The sequence below is a fragment of the Agelaius phoeniceus genome, chromosome 5 (genome assembly GCF_051311805.1).
Source record: "Agelaius phoeniceus isolate bAgePho1 chromosome 5, bAgePho1.hap1, whole genome shotgun sequence".
NCBI lineage: Eukaryota > Metazoa > Chordata > Aves > Passeriformes > Icteridae > Agelaius > Agelaius phoeniceus.
This window is the reverse complement of record NC_135269.1, coordinates 64,611,374-64,634,206: the sequence shown is the minus strand read 5'-3', so window position 1 is coordinate 64,634,206 and position 22,833 is coordinate 64,611,374. Positions and strand designations below refer to the sequence as shown.

The 22,833-nt window shown below is 38.1% G+C and overlaps 1 protein-coding gene across 2 annotated transcripts in view; it reads left to right on the top strand.

The window, feature by feature from the left end:
- The window catches only part of SEMA3A (semaphorin 3A), a 165,315-nt gene that overhangs the window by 97,678 nt on the left and 44,804 nt on the right, over nucleotides 1-22,833 (top strand). For both annotated transcript variants that reach the window (XM_077179195.1, XM_054631159.2), the window contains 2 exons: nucleotides 58-151; nucleotides 6,951-7,070. In XM_077179195.1, the coding sequence (XP_077035310.1) occupies nucleotides 58-151; nucleotides 6,951-7,070 (214 nt within the window). The remainder of the gene's footprint in view (nucleotides 1-57; nucleotides 152-6,950; nucleotides 7,071-22,833) is intronic.

The window sequence follows — 22,833 nt, the reverse complement described above, 5'->3', positions numbered from 1 at the left end:
GTTGCTTTTACCTTCTTTTTTATTTTTTAAAAATTTTTATTTTTTTTTATTTCACAGGACAACATTTTTAGAATGGAAGAGTCACATTTTGAAAATGGGCGGGGGAAAAGCCCTTATGATCCCAAACTGCTGACAGCTTCACTTTTAGTAGGTAGGTGCCACATAACAAGTTCAATGAGATGTGCATTCACTGTTAATAATTTGCCAGTTTTCTGCTTTTTTTTTTTTCTCCTTGCAGGACCTAAAATAGGCATTTGTTTTATGCAATTTATTTCCAGGTTAAAGCAATTCTGGTTTACCTTTAATACAGCTGACCCAAATGTCCTGAGGTGTAAACCAAAATTCAGGTGTCACAAGAGCTGCCTTATACCCCAGTGGTACCTTGATTCTGCTGAGTGTTTTTCCTTCTCACGTCTTGGTGGAGGCATTTTAATCACCCAGTTCACAGGCTGGCCACACTGGTGGTCACACAAGCACAGCTGAGAGCTAAGTGAGAGCAGGAATAAATAATTCCTTACATCAGTTTTTCTGCCAAGGAATGTCTGTCACCCAACTTTACCTTGCATGGAAGCTGGAGATCAATGAGCAGCCCCTGGTCTAGGCCCTAGGGTGATGTTTCAGCTGAAGAGATTCTGCTGACAGTAAATAAAGTTAAATTCCTGGCCAGATCAAAAAGAAATAAATTAAGTGTTTCTGAATTGGCAATACTTCACTTCACGGAATATGTAAATACGGAGCAACTGGACTGTGTCAATCTAATTGAATGAATGCAATTGATTTAATTTATCTAATTGATTTAACTTATCTAATTAAATTAAATATGTTCATTGTTATTACTTCACCTTCACAAAAAAGGCAAAAGGATGTTTTATGAGACTAAATTAGGATGAAACAGATTCTTCTTTCCCTACACCTCTGCCTAGGTGTAGCCACCTTATCTTTAACATCTTTACATGTAATTTTCTGGCACTTTATTACAACTTTAAATCCAACAATAGTTTGAGATTGGAGATTCTCATTTCTCAGAAGTCTTCAGGAAATGACACATAATGAGATACATTGGTTTATTCAGACCTTTGTCCATATTGTTACCCTTGGGCCTTGCTTACTGTCTGCCCTTATTCTATTTACTTTGCATTTAAAAATTAAGCTATTCAAAATAGACGGCAACAAAAATTTAGTCCTAAGTGTGCCTCATTTCCTGATGTTAAAAGCCCATAATGATCCCAGGTGATGAGCTAACCTGGGGACACATGCTTTTTAACAGGAAAAACAGGAAAGACATCCACATCTTGCTCCAACTTGTACCCTGTACAAACAGAAACAAAAAAGTGTGTGTAAAAGGCCAGTGTATAAATTGGTGCCTGGAGCAACTTGAATTTGTGACAGAGCTACTCTCAAGTGAATAGCTTTACTATTTACTTTAATATACAACAAAGAAGAGAATGATGACAAGCCAGTATTACATGGTATAACTGGTATGTATGCAACTGCACAAAGTCAACAGCATCTAGCTTTTCACATTCCTTTTTTTTTTCTTTTTCACTCAGTCCGTCACAAATATGATTATCTTACTTCCCTTGGCTCAGATTTCATGTCTTTAATACATCTTTGCTTTCTTGAGCCCCCTTCCCGTCACTATAATTTTCACTCCCACATATATTTTCTTCTAATAAAGAATAGACTGAGCATGATCATTTGTTTTCAATCAGGCCTCAGTTAGAGCCACTGGGTGTAATAACACAATAGAAAATGGTGCAAATTGAGCATTCAAAGCCAATGAAAAATTTCTGCTTCAGTCACACAAAACTCAAGGTGAAGCTGAAATTAGCATTCCTGCATCCTGAACACAAGCAGCCTTCTTTCTCTGTCTCCTTATATTTGCCTCACAGCCACACTGCATTACTGGCTATGATGTTGCATTTACTGCAACCCTTTTCTGCAGAGTGTGTATTGGAGAGGGTGTATGCCAAATTCACCACTGGTTCTTTGCCTAAAAATAACTCCTCTTTGCCAAAAAACACCTTGTTTTTATGGTAAATTGATGACCTAAGGCAAAATGATTTCCACCCCCAAAACAGTTGAGGAACAGGGGATGAACTGGCCAAGCAATGACTGGAGATGGAGAGGTTTGGTCCAGCTGCTGTCCAAAGCGTGGAATCACAGGAGGGAAGCAGTGAGTGAGGCCATGAAGGCCATGGAGCCTCTCAAACACAAAGATGTCACAACAGGAACATGGATACACTGCTGCTTCTCTTCTCCTGGGCTGAGCTGTAACTCAGCTACTCCTGGCCCTTCACGTGACAGAATATTTGTCCTCTTTAGTGAACATGGTTTATCTAAGATTTAAGAGGGCAGCTATGTAAAAGAATTCCCCAGCATTCATTAAAATGCAATGTTATAATTAGTAATTGAAAGTAACTATCAGGAAAGTAAAAAAAAAGGCTGAGAAGAATAATTTAGATGGTTACTGAGAGGAAGGAAGCATTATCTCTCTTCTTCATCAGAAACACTAAACAGATATTTTGCAAAGTGTGGAAGGACAATGGTTTTGCCACCATAACTAGAAACTAAATTTTAGGTAAGTGAAATGCAGGAATTTGGGCAAAACATGAATGTTAATTTGCAAAAAAAGTAACTTCAGGTCTTAAATAGGCATTAGTACCCAGGAGGCCTATTCTGTATTTCACCTGAAACAAGCTCTTACCAGTGTAAAGAGGATCTTCAGTTTTCCCTCTCTCCTAAAAAAATCAATATTATTTGAAAAAAAAAAAAAGCCACACTAAAGCAAAATGAAAATAAACAGTTCATCATTATTAAATTGTTCCAATATTTTTCCAGTATACATTCCTTGTTCCATCCACCTGCAAACATTTTTCATTATTTTTTTAACAGTTGTTCATTAAAGTTGGTTATTGCTACCCTACTCTAAAGTAAATGCCAGCTGGGAACATGATACAAGTGGTTCCTAGTAATGTAAGACACTGTGCAGCCATTCCCATCTATGTGCTGCTAACTAAACACTCTCCATTTGAGTGGGCTAATGCATGAAATGTAGAGACCAAGAAATCCCTGGGCACCACTCAGGAGTATTCCAGTGCGGGAGGAAAATGAGAAGCAGCATGGTTTCCAAGGAATATAATCACAGGAGAAAATATCACTGAATGTGTTAGACTAAAGGAATTGTATTGGGACAGTTGGAAAAAAACCAAAACAAACCCTTCAGAGAAGGAGGCAGCATTGTCCCAACTGTTTGTTTAGGGAAATGACCATTTGGGATTGTCAAAAGCTTTGGTTATCCAGAATTCTCAAAGCTTTTTATGCTCCTGTGTCTCACTGATTTTTTTTCTTTTCTTTTAAAATTCACAATTCCTTTTAGATTTTAACAATTATTTAATCTTTCATTTTTAAAAATCAGTTTAGGTGCCATAATGCTCCCAAATATTTAATTATGTGATCTGAATGACAGTGGCATTTCAGTAGTTAGGAACTTCAGTACTCTATTTCTTAGAAATTAGCTAGTAAATACATATGAGCTTCAAGATTTTAAAATGACTGTACTTTCTAGGAAGTTTTAGTTACTGACCTCAAAAGAAGTGAAGTCAAACCACCTCTATGTCTGAAAATCTTAAATTTAGTGAATAAACCTTTTAACCAAGGATAGATTTCATTTGTGAACCCTTTTACCATTGAGAGCAATTGTGACTTTCAGGGCTTGGTTTTGCCTATATTCCTCATTCATTCAACTTCCTTACTACTTTGAAAATAAAGTTTACAGTTTTTAACTCTCCACAAATAATTTTCTTTCAGAATGCAATCTTACTTAAAAGCTGAATAGAAACAATTTATCAAATAGATGCACTTTGCATAGCTTTCAACATCTTTGTATCTCATGACCTTGGGGGGTTACTCAGAGTTCTGTGCTGTTTATGTAAAGGGTTCCTCCCCTCCAAAAATCAGCATTACTATGGACTTTAATTGTTGCCTCTTTATTCAGTAAAGTCAATATATGTATCTCTGTTTGCATTTTTTGTGTCAGCATGCTGCTCCTTTACAATAAGTGGTTTTGGTCCAAAACATATTTTTTACCAATGCAAACAACTGAAGGCCATCCTTTAGTTCTGGACAATGGTTCCTTTGTGCTGCTGGGCTTGAAATACAAATTGACTAATTTTTTCTTTTTCTTTTTTTTTTCTCCTTCATTCTTTCCCCTTGATAAATGTTTACCAGTTTTCAAACTATTAATTTACACTTTCTTCTTAAAGTTTATAAAACTTCTTTTTAAACTCCTAACAGTAGAAGTAACACAGTGAAGACTATCTGTGACATTAAAGAATCATTTTCCAGACTAGCAATGAGTAAATTTCAGTCCAGAAGAAAGTATGCACAGGGAAATAAAGATGAATGTACATCTATCTAGACAGGAGGCAGAATCCTCATATAGCTTTTGCATAGCACTAACTCAAAGGATGTGCACATCTGGGACATGACTTGAGGCTCACCCTGAATTTTGCAAAAATTATCTAAAGCCTTACAAAAATAAATGGTATTCCTTGGTATTTCTGTCTGGAAGAAGTCAAAATCCCCTTTTTGCATGACTACAGCAGATCAGTTCAAACTGCAGGCAGTGGTTTAGGTATACTGAAACTTGGAGGGGCTGTAGTAGGGATGATAGAAAGGTCAGATAGTTTTCTACAGACCCTTCCTCATTTGAAACATGCTGAAGCCAGTTATTGGCAAAACTTTTATCTTGTCACCATTGAAGAAAAAGTATCAGCCACAAGAGCTTTGTAGTGTCCTCTTGGGTTGAGCTGAGTCCAGCCTGGAAAATATGTTCATTTCCAGTGGTTTTTATATATCAAGTTAGAAACTGAGGTGTCAAAACGACCTTACAATTCTAAATATTTCAAATATATAATTTTCATTAGTTTTCAAATCGCATTTGGTTAAATTTTAGCAATATAGTATTAAATATAGATTTTTTTTTCTTGACTGATTGACCTTTAGATCTGTTGATAACTAAGAAGAAAAATAGCCCTTGTTGGTTTTTCCTTTCCTCTTTGATTTCTATTGATTTATCAGAACTCACTAGGGATTGAAAGACAAGAAAATGAAGATAAGGTTAAAGAAAGGTTAAGCATAGCATCAAAGCCCTTTTCACAGGCAAAAAGGTTTTATGATCTTTAAAATCTCAGCTGCATACTCTGTACATAATAATAACTATAATTAAGTGATTGTCTCCCCTTCAAAAAAAGTTGAAAATGACACAGAAGAATGGTAAATCGTTAATTAATGATATGCTGTTCTGTTTCCCTTCTGATTACACCTCCTGCTGGGCATGACTGGTCTGTTTGCTTCTAATCTCTGCTGTGAATTCATTCAATTCCACGCCTTTCCGCTATCATGTTTTCACTCTTCCTGACTTTCACAGCTACCATATGGTTACAGAGCCACTCTAGGTTCAGTTGGTGATTTCATGGTGTCAGTGTTCAGGGGAAAAGATGACAGGGATATCCAGTAGGCATGCTTGGATCTGGTTGTCCTGCCATGGAAATACCTAAAATTGCCATGAAAATGATAAGCTTGTTCCTAAAAGGGTGTTTTAAAATGAGGATATGGTAGAGTTCATCATGACCATGAAAAATGTATTACCTTAGCTAAAAGAAAGTTATTTTATCCTCAAACTTGTCTTTTTCACAAGGGACCCGTGTAATATGGGTAGTTTGAAAGTAGTAGCTGGAAGGAATAATGCTTTTCAATTCCATTTTAACAGGATAAGGTAGGTTATCTCATTTCACATACAGATGTAGAACACAGTCCTAAAAATGCATTTTTAGCATTTTTGATTCAGAGTGATTTCATGGACAAGCTGTAAATTAAAGTCAGAAAGATATGTGTAGTACTTTGATCCCTGGTTCTTTTCTGTGGCTCTTGTTACAATGTCATTATTATTATTACACCCTCTTCCAGCTGGCAGGTATTTAACTTGACCTGCTCCTTAGAATTTAGACAGTCTCTCTCTCTCTCGCCACCCCCTCTGTCTCCTCTGTGGCACTTCTAGCTGGCTGAGGAGGGACACACTGGGATGAGTTTCATCTCCAGCTAGGCTGTGTGTGTGCCATTTATGGGCTGAAGTATCACAGGTCAATTTTCAGTTCAGTTGTTCACTGTGAAATGCATGGGGGTCAAGGTAGCAGGGAATGACCTCATTTATTTTCTCCCTCAGCTGTTGCCCTTTGCCAGTGCCAGTTACAAAGGTGGGCAAAGGAGAAAGGCATGTTCTGTCTTTCCTGTAAAATATACTGTTTTCTGATGATCTGCTCAGAAAAAAAGAGTAAAACCAAACCATAATAAAATGGCAACAACAACAACAAAAAAAAAAAAAAAAAACAAACACCAAAAGCAACAAATCCCAAAACTAAAACCCAAAACAAAACAAAAAAAGCCCCTTAAACGAACCAAAGTAAAAACCACATAGTTTTTATAGGAAAAATTGAAGGGCCTAAGGACTTTCTGAAGCAAAAGTGACTGAGCTGGACTCTTCAGTTCCCAGAGTCACATAAACCCAGTAGGTTGGAAGGTCTCCAAACCAAACTCCTGTTCTAAACAGGGCAATTTCACACTTAGGTGGGTTTTCTGAGGCTGCATACTCCTGCCTGCCAGGGTAGGTGCACTGGCTGTCACTGTTCCAGCCTAAGAATTCAGACACATTTTTGCAAAGCACACCAGCAGTCTGCAGATACAGCTCATTTGCAAGAGGTTACAATTAAGCTCTGCAGTGAGAAATTGGGTCTAATCTCTATTTTCAATGACAATACGTTGCATATGGCTTGTTGTTTTGTAATTTACTCATTATCCCTATTAGTGAAATATGAACATATGACAGCTTTCTCTGACTTGCCATGACTGGAAAATTGGGGAATATTGCTTACAATTATGTCCTCCTGCAGATGGAGAACTGTACTCTGGCACAGCAGCAGACTTCATGGGCAGGGACTTTGCCATTTTCCGAACTCTGGGGCATCACCATCCCATCAGAACAGAGCAGCACGACTCCCGGTGGCTAAATGGTATGTAAAATGCACATTTCTCTGGTTACACTCATCCAGCCATTAAAGACTAGCACACAGCTCTGTTCCAGCAACATCTGTGACATATACACTCCTCTTTTATTTGGGGCAGAATTCTGCCTTAAACCAGTTAAACTAATCAAAAGTGATTTATAAAGAAGCATTTTTGGTTTAATTACACTAAGATTTGTGGAGTGTGATTAAATTTAAAACATACACAGACAGTATGAGCAGCATAGTCATGCAAGTTGGACAGAAGCTCAAGGCTTGAGGCATCAGCCACACATGAGCACAAAGTAGCTCCAGAGCCTTGGGCAGGACTGTGCTTTGTACAAGGTTTAATTTTTGCTGGATTGAAGGGGACACTGGCCACATCCAGCCAAAAGTCAACCAGCAGAACTTCGTGAGCAAGCCAGAGTTGTCAGGAGTTTGGAAAAAGAGAAGGGGGTCCCGGGGATTCCAAGTGATTTGGTTTCAAAATATCCAATAGTTTAGCAAGGCACAATAGCTTGCATTACTGTATGGATATTAGCAATCAAGCCTGTGGTTGTTTATTTGCATGTCTGAGGAGGGAAAGATAGTTTCAGAGGAAATTTGATTTTGCCTTCATGTACCAATATACTTTAGAATACATCTGAGTACTCTATCCAAGTTCTACTGAAGTCAAATTTACAATAGCTCAAATGGAATTACACTTGGATTTAGCTATACAAGGATATGAGCGTTTTGGAAATGAGAATTCATTGTCTGAAAAAGCTGACATTTGAATTAAGTAATACTAACTGTAGTTGCTGAGTTAATTTAAATTTTAATTTTTTAAGTGTTAACTAGCTCTACTTTGGCTGTACATACTGCTTGCACCTGCACTCCTGTTTTTGAATTCACAAAATATTTTATTCTTAGACATTTTTTGCTCCTAGCCATATTATTTATGTCTCTGCTGAGGTCCAGGCTTTCTTATGTGGTTTTACAATTTAGTGCAAACTGTTCACACAAATTTTAATGTGTAAGAGCAGAGTATGTTTTAAAACACAGTTTGTTATTAGTTAGTGAAGATCTTTTAGTGTCAAACTGGATATCACATCAGCTGTATATACAATCCATAACAACATCAGCCCCTGACTCATAATTAAAACCACAAAATGTTCTTGCAAGTTGGATTAACTCTATATATAACATACATTGGATACACGTATCATATAAGTGTGTATATAACAAGTATGGAGCTGTATTTTAATATGAAAAGTTTATGAATCTGATGCATATCCTGTTAAATTTAGTTTTGCTGCAATTAATATGTACAACTAACTGTCTGGAGAACAGATTCAAGTCTACAGCATTTCAGTTCTACAATCTGTGTTTATCCAGTAACATAAAAATTGTATTCATTGGGTCATTTTATTGTGACAGTAAACAAGATTTCTGGTCTTCAGGAAGCAGTAAAGTACAAGGGTTATAGACATACCCATCTATCTTGATACCTGGTAGAGCAATAATGTGTTAAAGATGACCAACATCAACTTCAGTTATGATAGTCATGATGACATTTTAAACTCAGTCATGCAAGCAAAATCTGCTTTTGTGCAGTAGATTTGCACAATGACAGCTGAATCAGGAGGATTTATGCAGTGGGAAAATGCAGCCATTGTCCATGGGCCCTGTACTTCCCTGCTGAAGTCATGTCATTCCGTCGTGGATTCGGTTATCAGGCTTTCAGCACTCCATGTGAGAGCTGCTTTTCCCAAATTAGCACTGAGGTTACATCTGACAGTGCAGAAACCACAACTGCTCTGTGCTCAAGGTGGGGAGCTGATGAACCTCAAGCATTCTTGAATTTAAGTATTTTACAAAACGAGCATAAAAGTAGAAAGCATTTTTTGTATTCCAGAGTGAAAGTGATTTCCAACTCTTAAATAAAGTTCTTGCACTATATTCCTGTATGGAAAGTTTCAAACTTAATTTAAAACAAGATAAGAACTAAATTGAAACCTTTAGAAATTATTCTCATAACTGTCCATAATTTAATAGAGAATGATCCTTAAGTACATTTTTAAAATCTCTCTCTCCACTGCAACTTAATACATTTACCTTCCTAATATGGAAAGATTGGCCTAAAATCGGCACTACAACATTCCTGTTAGAGGCTCTGAGGCTTTACTGTTAATTTCCCAGTGATAAGATCCTGGCAGCCTTTCCACACAGCTCTCCTAATTTCAGCATCTAACATGGAAATCCAAAAATGATAATAGTTTGGGTTTGAAGCTCTGCAGGCATGCCAGTCCTTTGATAATTGTTTTTAATTTGTCATTTTTTCTTTTTAAAATATAATTACAAAAGAAACTCTGTGTTTGCACATTATTAAAGTGGATATGCTTTTAATGAAACAAGCTCTCATTGAAGATTGAGGTGTTCACTGCTTTCTTAAAGATCTATACAAACTCTTTTTGAACCTTAAGTTTGCAGACCTTTATTAGTTTTTAGTAAAGACATCGATTTCTGTGTAGTGATGAGTTTGCTTTCCTAGCTGCTTTTTACAGAGTGCTTAGCTTCAGGTAAAAAAGGAGTATTCTAAGGGGCATATACTGAAAGCTGCAAGAGTTCTGATCAAACTTAGAGACAAATTCTCATCTCTGTAGAGTTTAATAGTTAGGTGGTGAGACATCCAGCTCTAAGTCCTTGCTAGTGTTTACTGCAGTCAGAGCAGGAGCTAAACTGCTTTTTCCATACTGAGGCTAAGGTCAGAGCTGACAGGGTGCAGAAAACACAGCTGATTGGTACCAAAAATGGAGAGGAGAAGGCAGTTGCACGTGAAGAGCTTGTGAACTTTTCCCAGAAATTCTTGCCCTGAACTGGCATAAAAGTAGAACAACATTACAGAGAGTGATTAAGTTTTTGGGATTTAAGCAGGAACACAGAGTTACTACATCACACAGTCACATGCTGGAGATGCTCAACCTTCTTACAGAAATTGTATGTTTTGGGGAAGAGAACTGTGCCCAGCCCAAGGGAAGGTGCTGACCAGCAGCTCTTAAAGACTTCCTAAGTCTCTTAGAGATATTAAATACTCACAAGCTTCTAAAGCTTTCATTTTGTGTAAATAATTAAACAGTCACCAAGCCAAATAAAACAAGGGAGACTGATTCTATAGCCATGTAGTCAGGGCATTCATCTAGAAGCTAGGGAACTATACATCAGTCACTGTAGCAGTGTATATTTAATTATTGATACAGAGTTGGCCAGATGTGACAAGGAAGCATTTGCAAATACACAGTAAAAAAGCTGTGCTCAGGGAAGTCATCTTGGACATGAAAAACTGCAGTTCAGTGCCCCAGACTGAATCATGAGCTTTGTTATAAGCCATGTTTATGCACGCTTGAACATTACTGGCTCCTCTGGTACGTGCATGGAGTTTTCTCTGCACAAAAGAAGCTTTGGCAATCTTAACCAGTCCCAGTGAGAGTCAAGAATTGTTTTGAAACTCTCAGAAAAAAATATTCTGAAGTTGAAAAAAATCTTCTGTACAGCTTTACTATAAGGAACAACGGCCTTGATGTTACACATAAACCTTACAAAGTCTTGCTTATTGGCAAGTACACGAATCCTTTTAAATGTGCCATTGCCTCTCATAGTTCAGAGGCATAAAGTTACTTTGAAGAAGCATGGATCACGTCCTGCTTCCATGAACTGCGGCAGAAGTGAAAAAGAAAGATGAGTAGAGGCCTGTGCAGGTGGGAGCAGCTTCCCCTGGTGCCAGGGAGTTCCCTGCTGCTCGGCAGGCAGCGTTTGCTGTGCACCATCCCCACGCCTTCCTGCAAGGGCTGAGGGCATGGCTGCAGGCAAGAAGGCAGAGCTGGCAGTGCAGTCTACCAGAGCAAATGCTGAGCAATGCAAAGGCAATGCACCCAAGGCAGTTTTCAAGCTGAAGATTAGAGGAGTGGAAGGAGAGAGCTTAAAGCCGCTCTCATCTTCTCTGACTTGAGCACACGGGATCTGGCCTTAAATTGTTAACATTTTGTAAAATGAATAACCATAAACATTTATTTTAAAAGCAAAGCAGGATTGGGCTGAGCAAAATCTGAAAGGAAATGAAATCACAAAAGCTGCATTAGGATAGTATTATGAATCTGGTTTGCACCCCAGAAATACTGGCCTCACTCACCCTCTTTACTAGACCTGGGGTTAAGAGAGATTGTCAGTCTGGATTTCCAGACTTGGCTTGGCATTTCCTTGCTTTTTATGGGTTTAAACCACTCTATGATATTATTTTAGCATACTTTCCATGGCTTAATTTTTAAAGTGGAGTTGTAACTGTGCTTAGTTCCCTGAGGTTATTGTCCTTGGTAATCTTTACAGTTACATAAACAGCTGAGAGTTATAGAAGCTGAGTGACTGTTCAATAAAAAAGAAAATGCCCTCTTAAATTTAAAAGGGTCCAAGGCAGGAAACACAGGCTTGATACTCTCCTGGCATTCAAACAGACCTGTAGACATCACTTTGTGTGGTTTCCACTTCAGACACTTTGTTGAATGTCCCAGCATCGGCATTACACATATGTGATCTTGAGTATATATGTATTGCATAGCAGACTAATGTATGGCAACAGAAAGAAAAGATTGCAGCTAGTTTACAGGATTTTTACTTCTCTAATAAAATGCATTAAATGTTAGAAATTAATTACTCTTGCTGAGACTTGAGTGTGTACATGTTATGATCCTTGAACCTATAATTAGTCTTTGGTCAACCACACCAAACCCTTTTCCTAGCTATACATAAACACTGATGGCCCCCTCTGCTGTGCCACTCCCTAGTTCCTAAATGCCTTTCTAGCTTCCCTTTTTCCAGCTCATTTCCTACACATTCTCAATCCAGATATACAGCATGCAGTAAATACAGGTATCAGCTGTGGAAAAAGGGCCACAGAACCAAACATCCTGGTACCTGGGGTTATGAAACAACATGTGTTCTTTCATAAAATACATCTAAGATATTACTGGAGGAAGAAGGTGAGGGATGCTACAAATGGAGTAAATCTCCATCAAGAGAAGAGCTTTTTAAACAAAGGACATTAAAAAAACCCAACAACTGTGAACTGCATATGAATTTATTCAGTCTTCAAATTAGAAGTCTTAAACTATGATGGAAATGAAATTAGAAAAAGCTGTCCAATAGAAATAGTCAGTGAGGCAACCTAGCTGGTTTTCAGAGGGACTCAGGGAACATTTTGTGTTGTTATATAGCACACTTGCCTGACATCCCAAGAGACTACAGTGAGTAGACTAAGAAGCCTCTTCCAGGTCTGCGTTACCCATGAATTTACAAGGACATATTTCAACAACCTTATGAGTGAAAACACTGAGGAAATTTTTTTGTGTCATTTTTTTTTTGTTGTTCTTTTGCTGTTAATTTTCCTGTGAAAGGATCTCTTGCATTTAAAATAGGGATTTCTATATTTGAGCAGCTGACACGTCCTGTCATGCAGGCTGTAGTGTGGACTGAGTTCCACACTTTCCCACCGCGGCTTACAGAAGCACGAGCAACTCCGACCCTTGTGGCACAAAACATGTCCAGATATGCAAGTCTCATTTCTCACTCAATAAGTCCTCCCACCCCCCATTCCCACTATCTTCATTGCTAAGAATAGTAATAAATAATTTCACAGTGATAAATTCCATGTGTGACAAATGCTAATGTCACCTAACACAGTGCTAGGAAGTGCTCAGAAACTATGGTGACGGTGGCATAATACTGTGAACAGAATGGCACACAAACTCAATTTACAAGGTTTTGTTTTTTTTTTTTTTTACTCCTTAAGTCTGTAGATCCATATTTGAGAGATTGAGTATGAATTTTAAGTTGTTTTTCTCATTGCAATCTAACAAGCTTTATCTATATACATATTTTGTCACAACCAATTCTTTTTTTTCTTGGAAGACATGTAGAATTTCTGAAATCAGAAAATAAAGGGCTCTTTCTTATTGTTATTACTTGACATTTATCCTGTCCCTAATCTGAAATGGTTTCAGGTCAGGAAGCCAAAGGCCCTGCTGAACACTTGACCAGAAGATACTCATGTATTTGAACCAGTTGATTCAGTTGAACCTGTCTGAAAACTGTTCTCTGTATCTTTATACAAAGGAAGAGAAGCATTTGGTTCAGAAATCAAAGACCAAGTAGCAATTAGAATGTGTTCAACAGTTTCTCTGGATATGAGAAAGGTCATGAAGATGGTAGGTGGAGACAACCAGAAATAATAAAATCTTCCCATCAAGTGGCCTAAATGAAATTATTTGAAATCATTCTAGGAAAGAGATCTTCTTTCTCATTCTCTATCCCTCCCATGCCCCCTAGGATTAGGTCATTTTCTTCATTAAACATCCGTGCTGTGGATGCTATTTTGTTTGGTTTAGGTTAAAAAGATGGTAAAAGTAGCCAAAGGACAAGTTTTGAGATTGGAGTGGAAAAAGTGGATAGGAAAGAGGAAGCAGCAGAGAACATTCTCCTGGTCTGACTGTACATTTTGAAGGCTTCCTGACACTATAGAGAACATGACCTGGAGCAGGAGGACTTGCATCAGTAAACACATTGGTCTGAGCTATAGCCACAGTATGCTCCAGGAAGTTAGGATACAAGTTAGTCCAGGAACCTGAGTTAGGACATGTGTATATTACATGGTTAACCATGGGCATTTATGGGTTTTAACTTGGTCGACCTTACTATCCACACCAAAAAATGTAATAGTTGGGAGTGTAGATTAGAAGCCATGCTTTGCTGCAATTCATTCATTCTGTGACTCTCTTTATAGTGCATATAAGATCAAAAATAATGGTAGAGCTTAGAGTTCTTTGTTCACTGTTTCCACTGGAGACCAGAGAAGTTTCTCTGCTGCATAAAGTAAAATTTTAGGAGAGAAGTTCATAGTTCTCAAAACAATCAGTGTGGGATATGACCCCAGTCCCAACCAGATCACTGCTGCATAATCTTTCTAAAAAGAGACTTGCCAGTGATGGACAGTTTGAGATCTGCACTCACTCCTGTGCACTGAATTGATCTATTGGTGATGTGCCTTAAAGTTGTTAAGTTTTAAAGTTTTTATTTCAATTGTGAATTGAAAGGTCAACATATCAACACATATCAACAATACAACAACCCAGTAAATCCTGATGAGTCTTGTGCTGGGGTGAGATCTGAGAGTGCCCCCATTCCCATCACCTTCTCTGGAAGGCATTGGATGAAAGAGACAGAACAAGCTCTGGGGAGATTCTGGATGTGGATAAATCAATGTACCTCTGTACTGGGTAAAACTGGAAATCTCATTGAGGTGTTCAGATTCAAATCTGATGATGTGGGTGAGTTGATTTCTATAGTCATCCTATAGAAAAAAAGATCCAAGTCCTCTCTGCTTCTTTCAGCAGCAGGAGCTGCTGTGTAAAATTCCATCTGCATGAGCACACTCCAGGAGTACATTTAGTTGGAGGGGTAAGGCTCTGTGCCCTTCTCACATTAATTAAAAACACCTCCAATTTTCCAATTATCAATAGTCCCAGTCATATTCTATCTCCTCTAAAAAGCGTTTTTTCTTTTCTTTTTTTTTTTTTACCCTAAGATGGAATATTTTTTTCTATTGATTTATTTCAATGGATAACTTACGGAGTTGGCTTTGATGGATGGCTTTGTAAAGTCTGCCCACTTAAGGTGACTTAAATTTAGTCTATTATTCATCAGTGGCAATAACCTCTACTAGAAAGTTTTGTGTACTACTTTTAGTTAATGTATGATTAAAAAGATAATATCTATCTATCTATTTATCTATCTATCTATCTATCTATCTATCTATCTATCTAATCTGTCTGTTACCCACATGCATCACTTCATAGGAGGACTCTCCCTTTTCCCTGGAGATAAATCTCAGTAGGGAAAAAAGAGTCATTTGTCCAGAAAAGGTGTAGTGTTCAGGCTCTAAATTTGCATTTTGCTTTGCTTTTGGTACAGAACCCACTTTAAATTACACAACACCAGTTTCTTTGTAATTATCATTTTTGCAGAGATCCAAATCAGCTTAAGCAAAATGAAAGTTCAGATTAGGTGGCCAGATTCCAAAGACAAGCCTCTGTGTTACAGACCTTGCAAATTCAAGTAGGTTTCCCATGATCTCTGTGAAAGCTCATCACAGCTCTGATGCTTGAAAACCAGTGACTTTTAACTACCAAATTGTGCCTCCTTTCTTGCTCACAAAAGTCACTAACCAGTTTTTCAGACAAGTTAAGCAGAAATCTGTTTGTAGGAGTCAAACAGCAGAATACTAATTGATTTAAACAAAGGAGGAGTGGGTCTGTTACAGCCCCCTTTATTGGGATATGACATACATCCGAATTTTCCTTTTGCATTCTTGTGTTGTTTTGTGTTTTTTTCCTTCTGCTCTAGCCATCAATTTAATGAGTGTTGACCCTGTCAATACCAATTTCCTCTTCTCAGGCCACCACGTTCAGAGTTTGGTGGGCATTCAATAGAGATTTACTGTTGACTGGGTAATTTGAGTTCATGTGTGTGGTGAAAAATTAGTGAGGAGAATTACCCAGAAAAGTGGATGCCATGACAATGCATGTCACCATGGTGTGACCAGCTCTGCTGACATAGGTTTCAAAAGCTCTCCCCCTGTGAAAATGGGGCCTGTTTGCAAATTAATTAGTTTCTGGCAGCAGCTTGATTGTTGACCCAAAGTTTGTAGAGTGGAAAAACAATCAGATTAGTGTGTTCAATATAAAGGCCCAGCGCGGTGCTCGAGTGCAGTTTGCCAAACTGTTGAAGCCGTGAATAGAGTGAAACAAATTCTTCTTTGAGAAGCCAAGGCAAAGGTTAAGTGTGATGTGACTGGAGCACGCTGGCCATGGGGTGGTGGGGAGAGAATTAAAGGTTTCAGCCACACAAAAATAGAGAGTGCTGAGCGAGTTGCATTGAATTTAATGAAATTCACAGCTTCAGACGCAAAAGTGTTTGGCAATGTTTTAGTCTGTGTTAAAAGGAGAAATAAGATGGCTTTGTTTTAAGAAGTTTTCTTTGTACATCCATGTGGGACACCAGGGACTGAGCCTCTAAAGGGTATTAGAGAGACTTCCTGAGCCTGCACGCTGTTTCTAAGCACCTGCAGGCTGAGGTTTGTACCAGTACCTCCCACTCCCCACCACACATTAACTCCCTTTATCTCTAATGATTCAATCCAAGCTTCCCATTCATCACCTCAAACATTTGGACAGGGTCCTTCTTTTAAGTAGTGCTTGTGCAGGGGCTCGTGACAAATATATTAGAAATCCATGCTTATGAATAAATGACCGGTTAAACCTTATTATCGAGGTAGTGAGTCAAAAGATAGATACTAAAAAATACAACAGACCAGATCTGTAGCTGATAATACATGACAATGACCTCTATGCAGCCAAGATCCGATTTCTGATCTCATTATTGTGCTCATCTCATTTTATTATTACTCTTCATTCCTTCAATGGCTATTTTTTTAATATATGCTTGCCCTTCATCATCCATTTTTGTCATTCGGTCTTGCTATCACCCTTTTAGTATTTTCTTTATATCAAAAAATTCCTATGCATATATAAAACCATTGTTTTCCCACTATGACAAATAGAAAGAAAGAAAATACCAGCTATTGGGAAGGAGCCCATGTTCATGGGCAGTTGAGGTATCTTCTCTTGGACCAAACTCTTAGTCTTGTTGGCCTGGATCAGAATGCCTGGCAATATGGGAAAATATGAAGGGCTGCACACAGCCCCCCACATAGCCCCCACCCCATCAATTAACTGAGATGCCCAGCAGAGTTAATGATGTGAGGATACGGCCCCTTGGTCTGTTCCCACCTCTTTTCCCCATTCCATAAAATCCCAGCTCTTAGCCTGCGACCTGTGCAAACTCTGTGGTTTGTTCTCGGTAATGGGGCTGAACCTGCCCCCTTCACAGGAACATTCCTGAACCGTGAATTGCTTGTCCCAAAAGGCATTTAGTGTTGCTTGCAATTAACACAACTGATTGCTCAAAGCCGGCACCTGAGGTGGCATGGAGCCAGCTGGAGGCATAATTGGCTCCTTAGCTGGAGAAACATCCACTTCAGAGTGGAGTCTGTGATGACGGAATTATTAGTTCAGAGGAAGCCAGGTATGTGCATACCTGTTCTATGCATTAAAGCCTCCACCAGCACTAGACACAGATGAATTATCACAGACTCAAAGCCTCCCTTGCTCTCTGTCTCCGGAACTTCCCCTTCCCTTTGTTCCTGAAATCATGCACATTTCAGCCTGAATATTTGTAGGGCTGAGTAATTGCTTTTGTTCTTTGGGTTATTTAATTACAAATCTCAGTAGATGACAGGTCCTCTGCTCTAAAGGAAGACATCACATTTGCACAGTTACAGAATCCCAACACAAATGTGTGTGGCAAATCAGTGACTGCAGATTTATTCATGCCCTCTGAGACCTGCACTGCCTTTTCAGCTTAGCATGCAATATGATTTAAATTACAGCTTGTGCAGAGCTGTGCCTTGGGATTACACTCCATGTTTCCAACTGTTTATAGTTCAGTGAGCTTTAACCTCTGTGATTCTGAAAATTAAATAATGTCACGGCTGATATCAAACTGATGGCTGGTACTAGAATGCTAAACACTGTGTAGTATTAAAAGCCTATTTTTACAACAAAGTGGAAATGTCAGTGTATTTAAAACATTGATAGCACATTCAGGTAGTTCAAGAACACAATTCAAAAGTTACACTAGCAAAGAATGGCAAAGCTAATATTAAACTCTATTATCAAGGATAGTGTTTCAATTCCTGTGTTTATAGAGTTGTGGCTGTGGACTTTCCTAGAGCAGGACTGAGCCTAACGCAGGGCTTTGTGATGACACAAGGACTTGTAAGATCAATAAATGTAGATAGACCATCTGTTGTGGTTAAATTCACATTTGTTAATTCCTTGTAGAAGTTTCATTATTTCTGAAATACTGTGATATATCAAATGTTACATCTTGAAGACGTTTCTGTGCTGTAACTGCAGACATCTTAATATTTCTGTAGGCTTTGAAGAGGAGCAGAAGAAACACCTAATTAGAAAGCTCTGTATTTAATATGACATGTAATTTCCCTTCAGATTACGTTCCATTATTTGCAAGAGTTTAATTGATAAAAAAACATTGAGATTTTTTTCTCCACTTAGTTCTGCAAACCCATGTTTCCAGGACAGAAACTGTTCCAGTCCCACTTGAGCCACTTCACCATGTTCCTCCCCAGGCTCTGTCAAGACAACATTGTGAAACAAAAGGGTGAAACTGATGTCACCAACAGCATCATTTAGGCCACAGATCCTCATTCATGACTGTAGTATAAGGAAGGGGAAACAGGAAGAGAAAAGGACAAATGGGAGAGACAAATGGATACATATTTTTCACTTTTAAAGGCAGTATGTTGGACTGAGTAACAGAAAATAAAGAAGAATTCACACAATTTCAATTATCAGATATGATGGACAGATCACAGACACAAAAAATATTTGACAAATGGTTCCTCATTTGATGCCTTTAAATTTTGACAGTGGAATAGATCCTGCACCTCCCATTTTGCTTCATTGCCAAAGTGATGCTTCTTTTTCCCCTTGACCTTTAGAATGCCCTATACTACTTATTTCAGGCTTCAATGTCCAGCTCGTAGTTCTCAAAGTGGTGTCAGAAATATCCCATCCCTTGCTATTGCATTGAATTCCATGGGCTTGTGTAAATTTATCCGTTTTAAAGGGTGGCTGTTAAGTTTGATTTTTAAACATGTAGCTAAGTGCTTTTACATATCATATGGTAAAAAAAAAAACAAACAAAAAAAACCCAAAAAAAAAAACCAAAAAAAAACCAAAACCCAAAAAAAGATATGGTAAAGTGTATAGTAACATTTAAAAGATCAAAGTATGAAGGTGATCACCAGCTAATAGCTGATAGTCAAAAGCAGTGAATGCTATAGATGATGTAGATGATGTGCTGATGTACAGATAGCATACAGTGTTATTGAAATGTGATAACATTTCTTTTGAGAATCTCTATATCAGTCTCAAATGTAGTAGTGTTGTCCAAAAAACTGTTAAGAGTGGCCCACCAAAACTGAGGCTGATAAGCCTTTTTTTGCTCCATTTCCCTTGTTCTGAGATCATTGTATCACTGTTGTCTATAGGTTGAATGTTTCTGTTAGTAAGGCGAGTTGCCTTGTGGTATGACCAGGGAAAATTACCTCTTTCAAAGGCAAGGGTTAAACTGTAAATCTTTGAAACCACCATTTATTGTGCAGCATCCATCAGAATTCGTTGTTCCAGAGCACTTAGAGCTGCCACAAACACACTGAGTAAATGAGGGTAAAATAGTTCCCTTTCTGATTTACCTTTTAAAGTGATAAGCTGGCCTGTTTTTTTGTTCCTAAATTATGGAAAAGAGTATTTTAACATATCTTTATATATATAAATTTAATTTCCTTTTGGCAGTCTTTAAAGATTTCTGTTCAGATTAAGTACAGCAAGATTTTTAGGAAGATTTTGTTAGAGAATTTGGTATAAACAGAAACAAGATAACCTTTCAGAGACAGCTTTTGTACAGATGATCATTCAGAAAAAAAAGCAGAAGAACAATTACTTTGAAGACTGGGTTATATATTTTTCCCATTGACTGCACAGGTCTTATGAAATAGTTGCAAGCATTTAGTGATAATATATTGTATCTGTTAATATTGCCACATATCTGAGAATTGGTGTTTATTGATTTTTTTACTGCTGTTTGGGCAAAATCCAATATCCTTGTAAGTCAGAAGTGTTCTATTGATGTCAGTGAGATTATTCATATTTCCTGAGCTCTAGAATAACATTTGTCACACTGTAAAATTTGGTAGTCATGGGGCACAGCTCTCTTCAGCTACCCACCCCTTCAGTCTCTGTGTCCTGTTCTCCTGTTTCTCTAAAGCAGCTTCCAGTAAGGGCAGAAAAAAGCCCCATGGAAGAGGAAGGTACAAAACCTTTCTATGAGGTATTTCATGTGGACTTGTGGATCATCAGCTTTTTCACAAGATGGTGTATATGGGTTGTCATTATCAATATTCATTTCTGTTCCATGTTTGACATACTGTCAGCTTTAATATTTTGTGCCAGACCTGTTGGTAGAAAGCATTCTTTAAAAAAAAAAAATCAGTTTCCCGTTTATTATAGGGCCCATATTTTTTACTGCTTTTCTTTTTTTTATTACTTTTTAAATACTTCTGTTAAACTTTTTGCCAATTCCTCTCACTGCGATTTATGTATCACAAGCACAGTCCCCCCTCATTGCTTTTAAAAAACACAAAAATTTTGAGTCTGAGACAATGAAATTTTCATTCTTATAAGTCACAGAAATAACATCAAATATTTCTGAAGTGCTGTCAGTGAATAATAATAAAAATTAAAATAATTAAAATGAAAAACAGTTTGCTTGTACAGAATTAAAGTATAAGCCAATGAAAAGCTGTTTGAGAACAAAAACTTTCTGACAGTGCAGGTACTCTTGCAAAACTTTTCTATCTGAAGCAACTTTACAGTTTTCATCTCACCTGTGGTATCAAATACTTTTTTTCTTTTTTAATGAACAGAACTAAGTTTCACATCAACAATAAATGAGTACATTATTTCAGTTGTGTAAAACCCTGTTAATACCTTATGCTGACTGAAGCTAGATTAAGTTGGAAACACATAGTGCTTACATGACTACTGAAAGAGGTTGTCATAACTGATGCTATCACACTGAATACCTCAGGTTGTGCTGAGGGGTTTTGCTCCCACTTACAGATGCCCTATTGCATTTTGTGTTGCTGTGCTACACTGACACATGAGCTAAAACCAGTCATTCATCCAGCCCTTTCCTCAGTTTTTGCTGCCATCCCTCATTAATCCTACTTTAATGGATTTTGTGTCAAGTTGCTTTACACTAGCTGTAAAAGTTCATTAAACCGACAAAATGTTTCTTGTAGTTTGACAAAATTACCTCAGTTCTTTAGCCAAATCTAAAGGATTTCACAAAGAAATTAAATTACAGGAGACTGGAAAGGTTAGGAGATTGCTGCAGGAGTTCTCTACTGGATGAGTCCGTGGGAAGTGGCGTGGGCTGATGATCATTTCCAAATGAATGAACATCCCTCATGGAGAGTTGAGACTATGGTAGAGGCCTGTCCAGTTTTTGATGTGCCATCAGGGAGAGATCTTTTCTACAGCTACACAACCCCTTCCACACACTTCTAATTGAACCTGGCAGTACAAAATTTGGAGTTTTTCTTCCTGTTTTCAAAATAGATGATTTTTGACGCCAAGGACATATTTTTTCACTTTTTAGGCAGGAAAAGGTAATATTTCTATGGGCAAAGGGTTCTGGAGACAGGGCTGTACACTGCATGGAGCTGACAGAAATATTAGGAATTTAGCTTTCAGGAGACAGAGGCTGAAGATGTGCTTGTCAAGCCAGTGCTGTTCAGCTTTCGCCAGTTGTACTGCTGAGGGCTGTCCCATTTTCCCTACACTGGCATATGCTTGCCATGATAATCCCCAGCTATTCCTCACACTCAGCCAGGTATTTGCCTCCTGCAAAGTGCTGTGTCAGGAGTTTGGCTGCAGCATGTTCCCTCAGCCTTCAGGACACCTTCTTGTGCCCTTAATTTCCAGGTGGGAAAGTGGAAGAATATTCCACCAAGACATAAACACACATCTCTCAGCATTCAGAAAGGCCTGAGAAAATCACATTAATGGAGAGGAACAGGCTTGGGTCTCTGACTTCTAGGATCAGCTGCCATAAACTGCTTCAGCATCTCCAGGGACTTGTGCTCCACCTGTGAATCTTCAGAGCTTACAAAAGGCAGGCCTGTAGCATGGCTCTATATGCCAAAAGTCTGTAACACCCCAAATCAGAAACATCTTTTGTCTTCAGTGCCTCCACGCTCCACTTCCTCCCCTAATACATCACGTCTTAGCATAAAGACTCTGGTATTTAGTTCTTGTCACTCATCCAGAGCTCTAAAGATGTAGGTTACACAGTTAAGGCACAGGCTTTCTAGTGTTTTTATTTCCAAACATCAATGTCAAAAACTTCAGATAAATGACTGAGAGAGGAAGAAACAGGCTCTTAGCTGGAACTCTCATTACCTTTAAGAAATACAGAAAATTGAGATTAAAGTATTCCTAAATGGAGACAGTGTGCTGCAAGCCTCACTTTCTCTTCTGTGATGGACGCTAGTTTTCTCAGTTGCCCAATTACTCTCTCTGAGGGACAAGTAAATAAGTTTAAAATTAATTGTGTTGATAGATATACAACAGCCTTGAAACACAGTCAGTAATGGAAAAGAGGTGTTAATTTTGCTTGTTGTTCTGTAAGGAGATAATAATCACCTCTTTTAAATTAAATAGTGTGGATAGATCATAAGCATTGTTTTGTGAGAAATCTAATTTATGTTGAGCATTAAGCTATAATTTTACTGAACTTTTATATTCACTTTTCTTCACCATATAATTAGTCTTTAATAAGGAATCAAAACTATTGTTGTCTCTTTAGAAGAAAGGCTTCAAAAACTGATAATTGCATCAGAGATCAACATTTTCTCCCTTCTGTTTCCTGTGGGAGCCAAAATGTTATTCCCAAGAAATGTTCATGCTGAATTATGCCTCTAAGGCAGAGGAGATGAGGGATCTTGGGGTGGTGGCATTGTCTTGGCAGGTACTCAGGG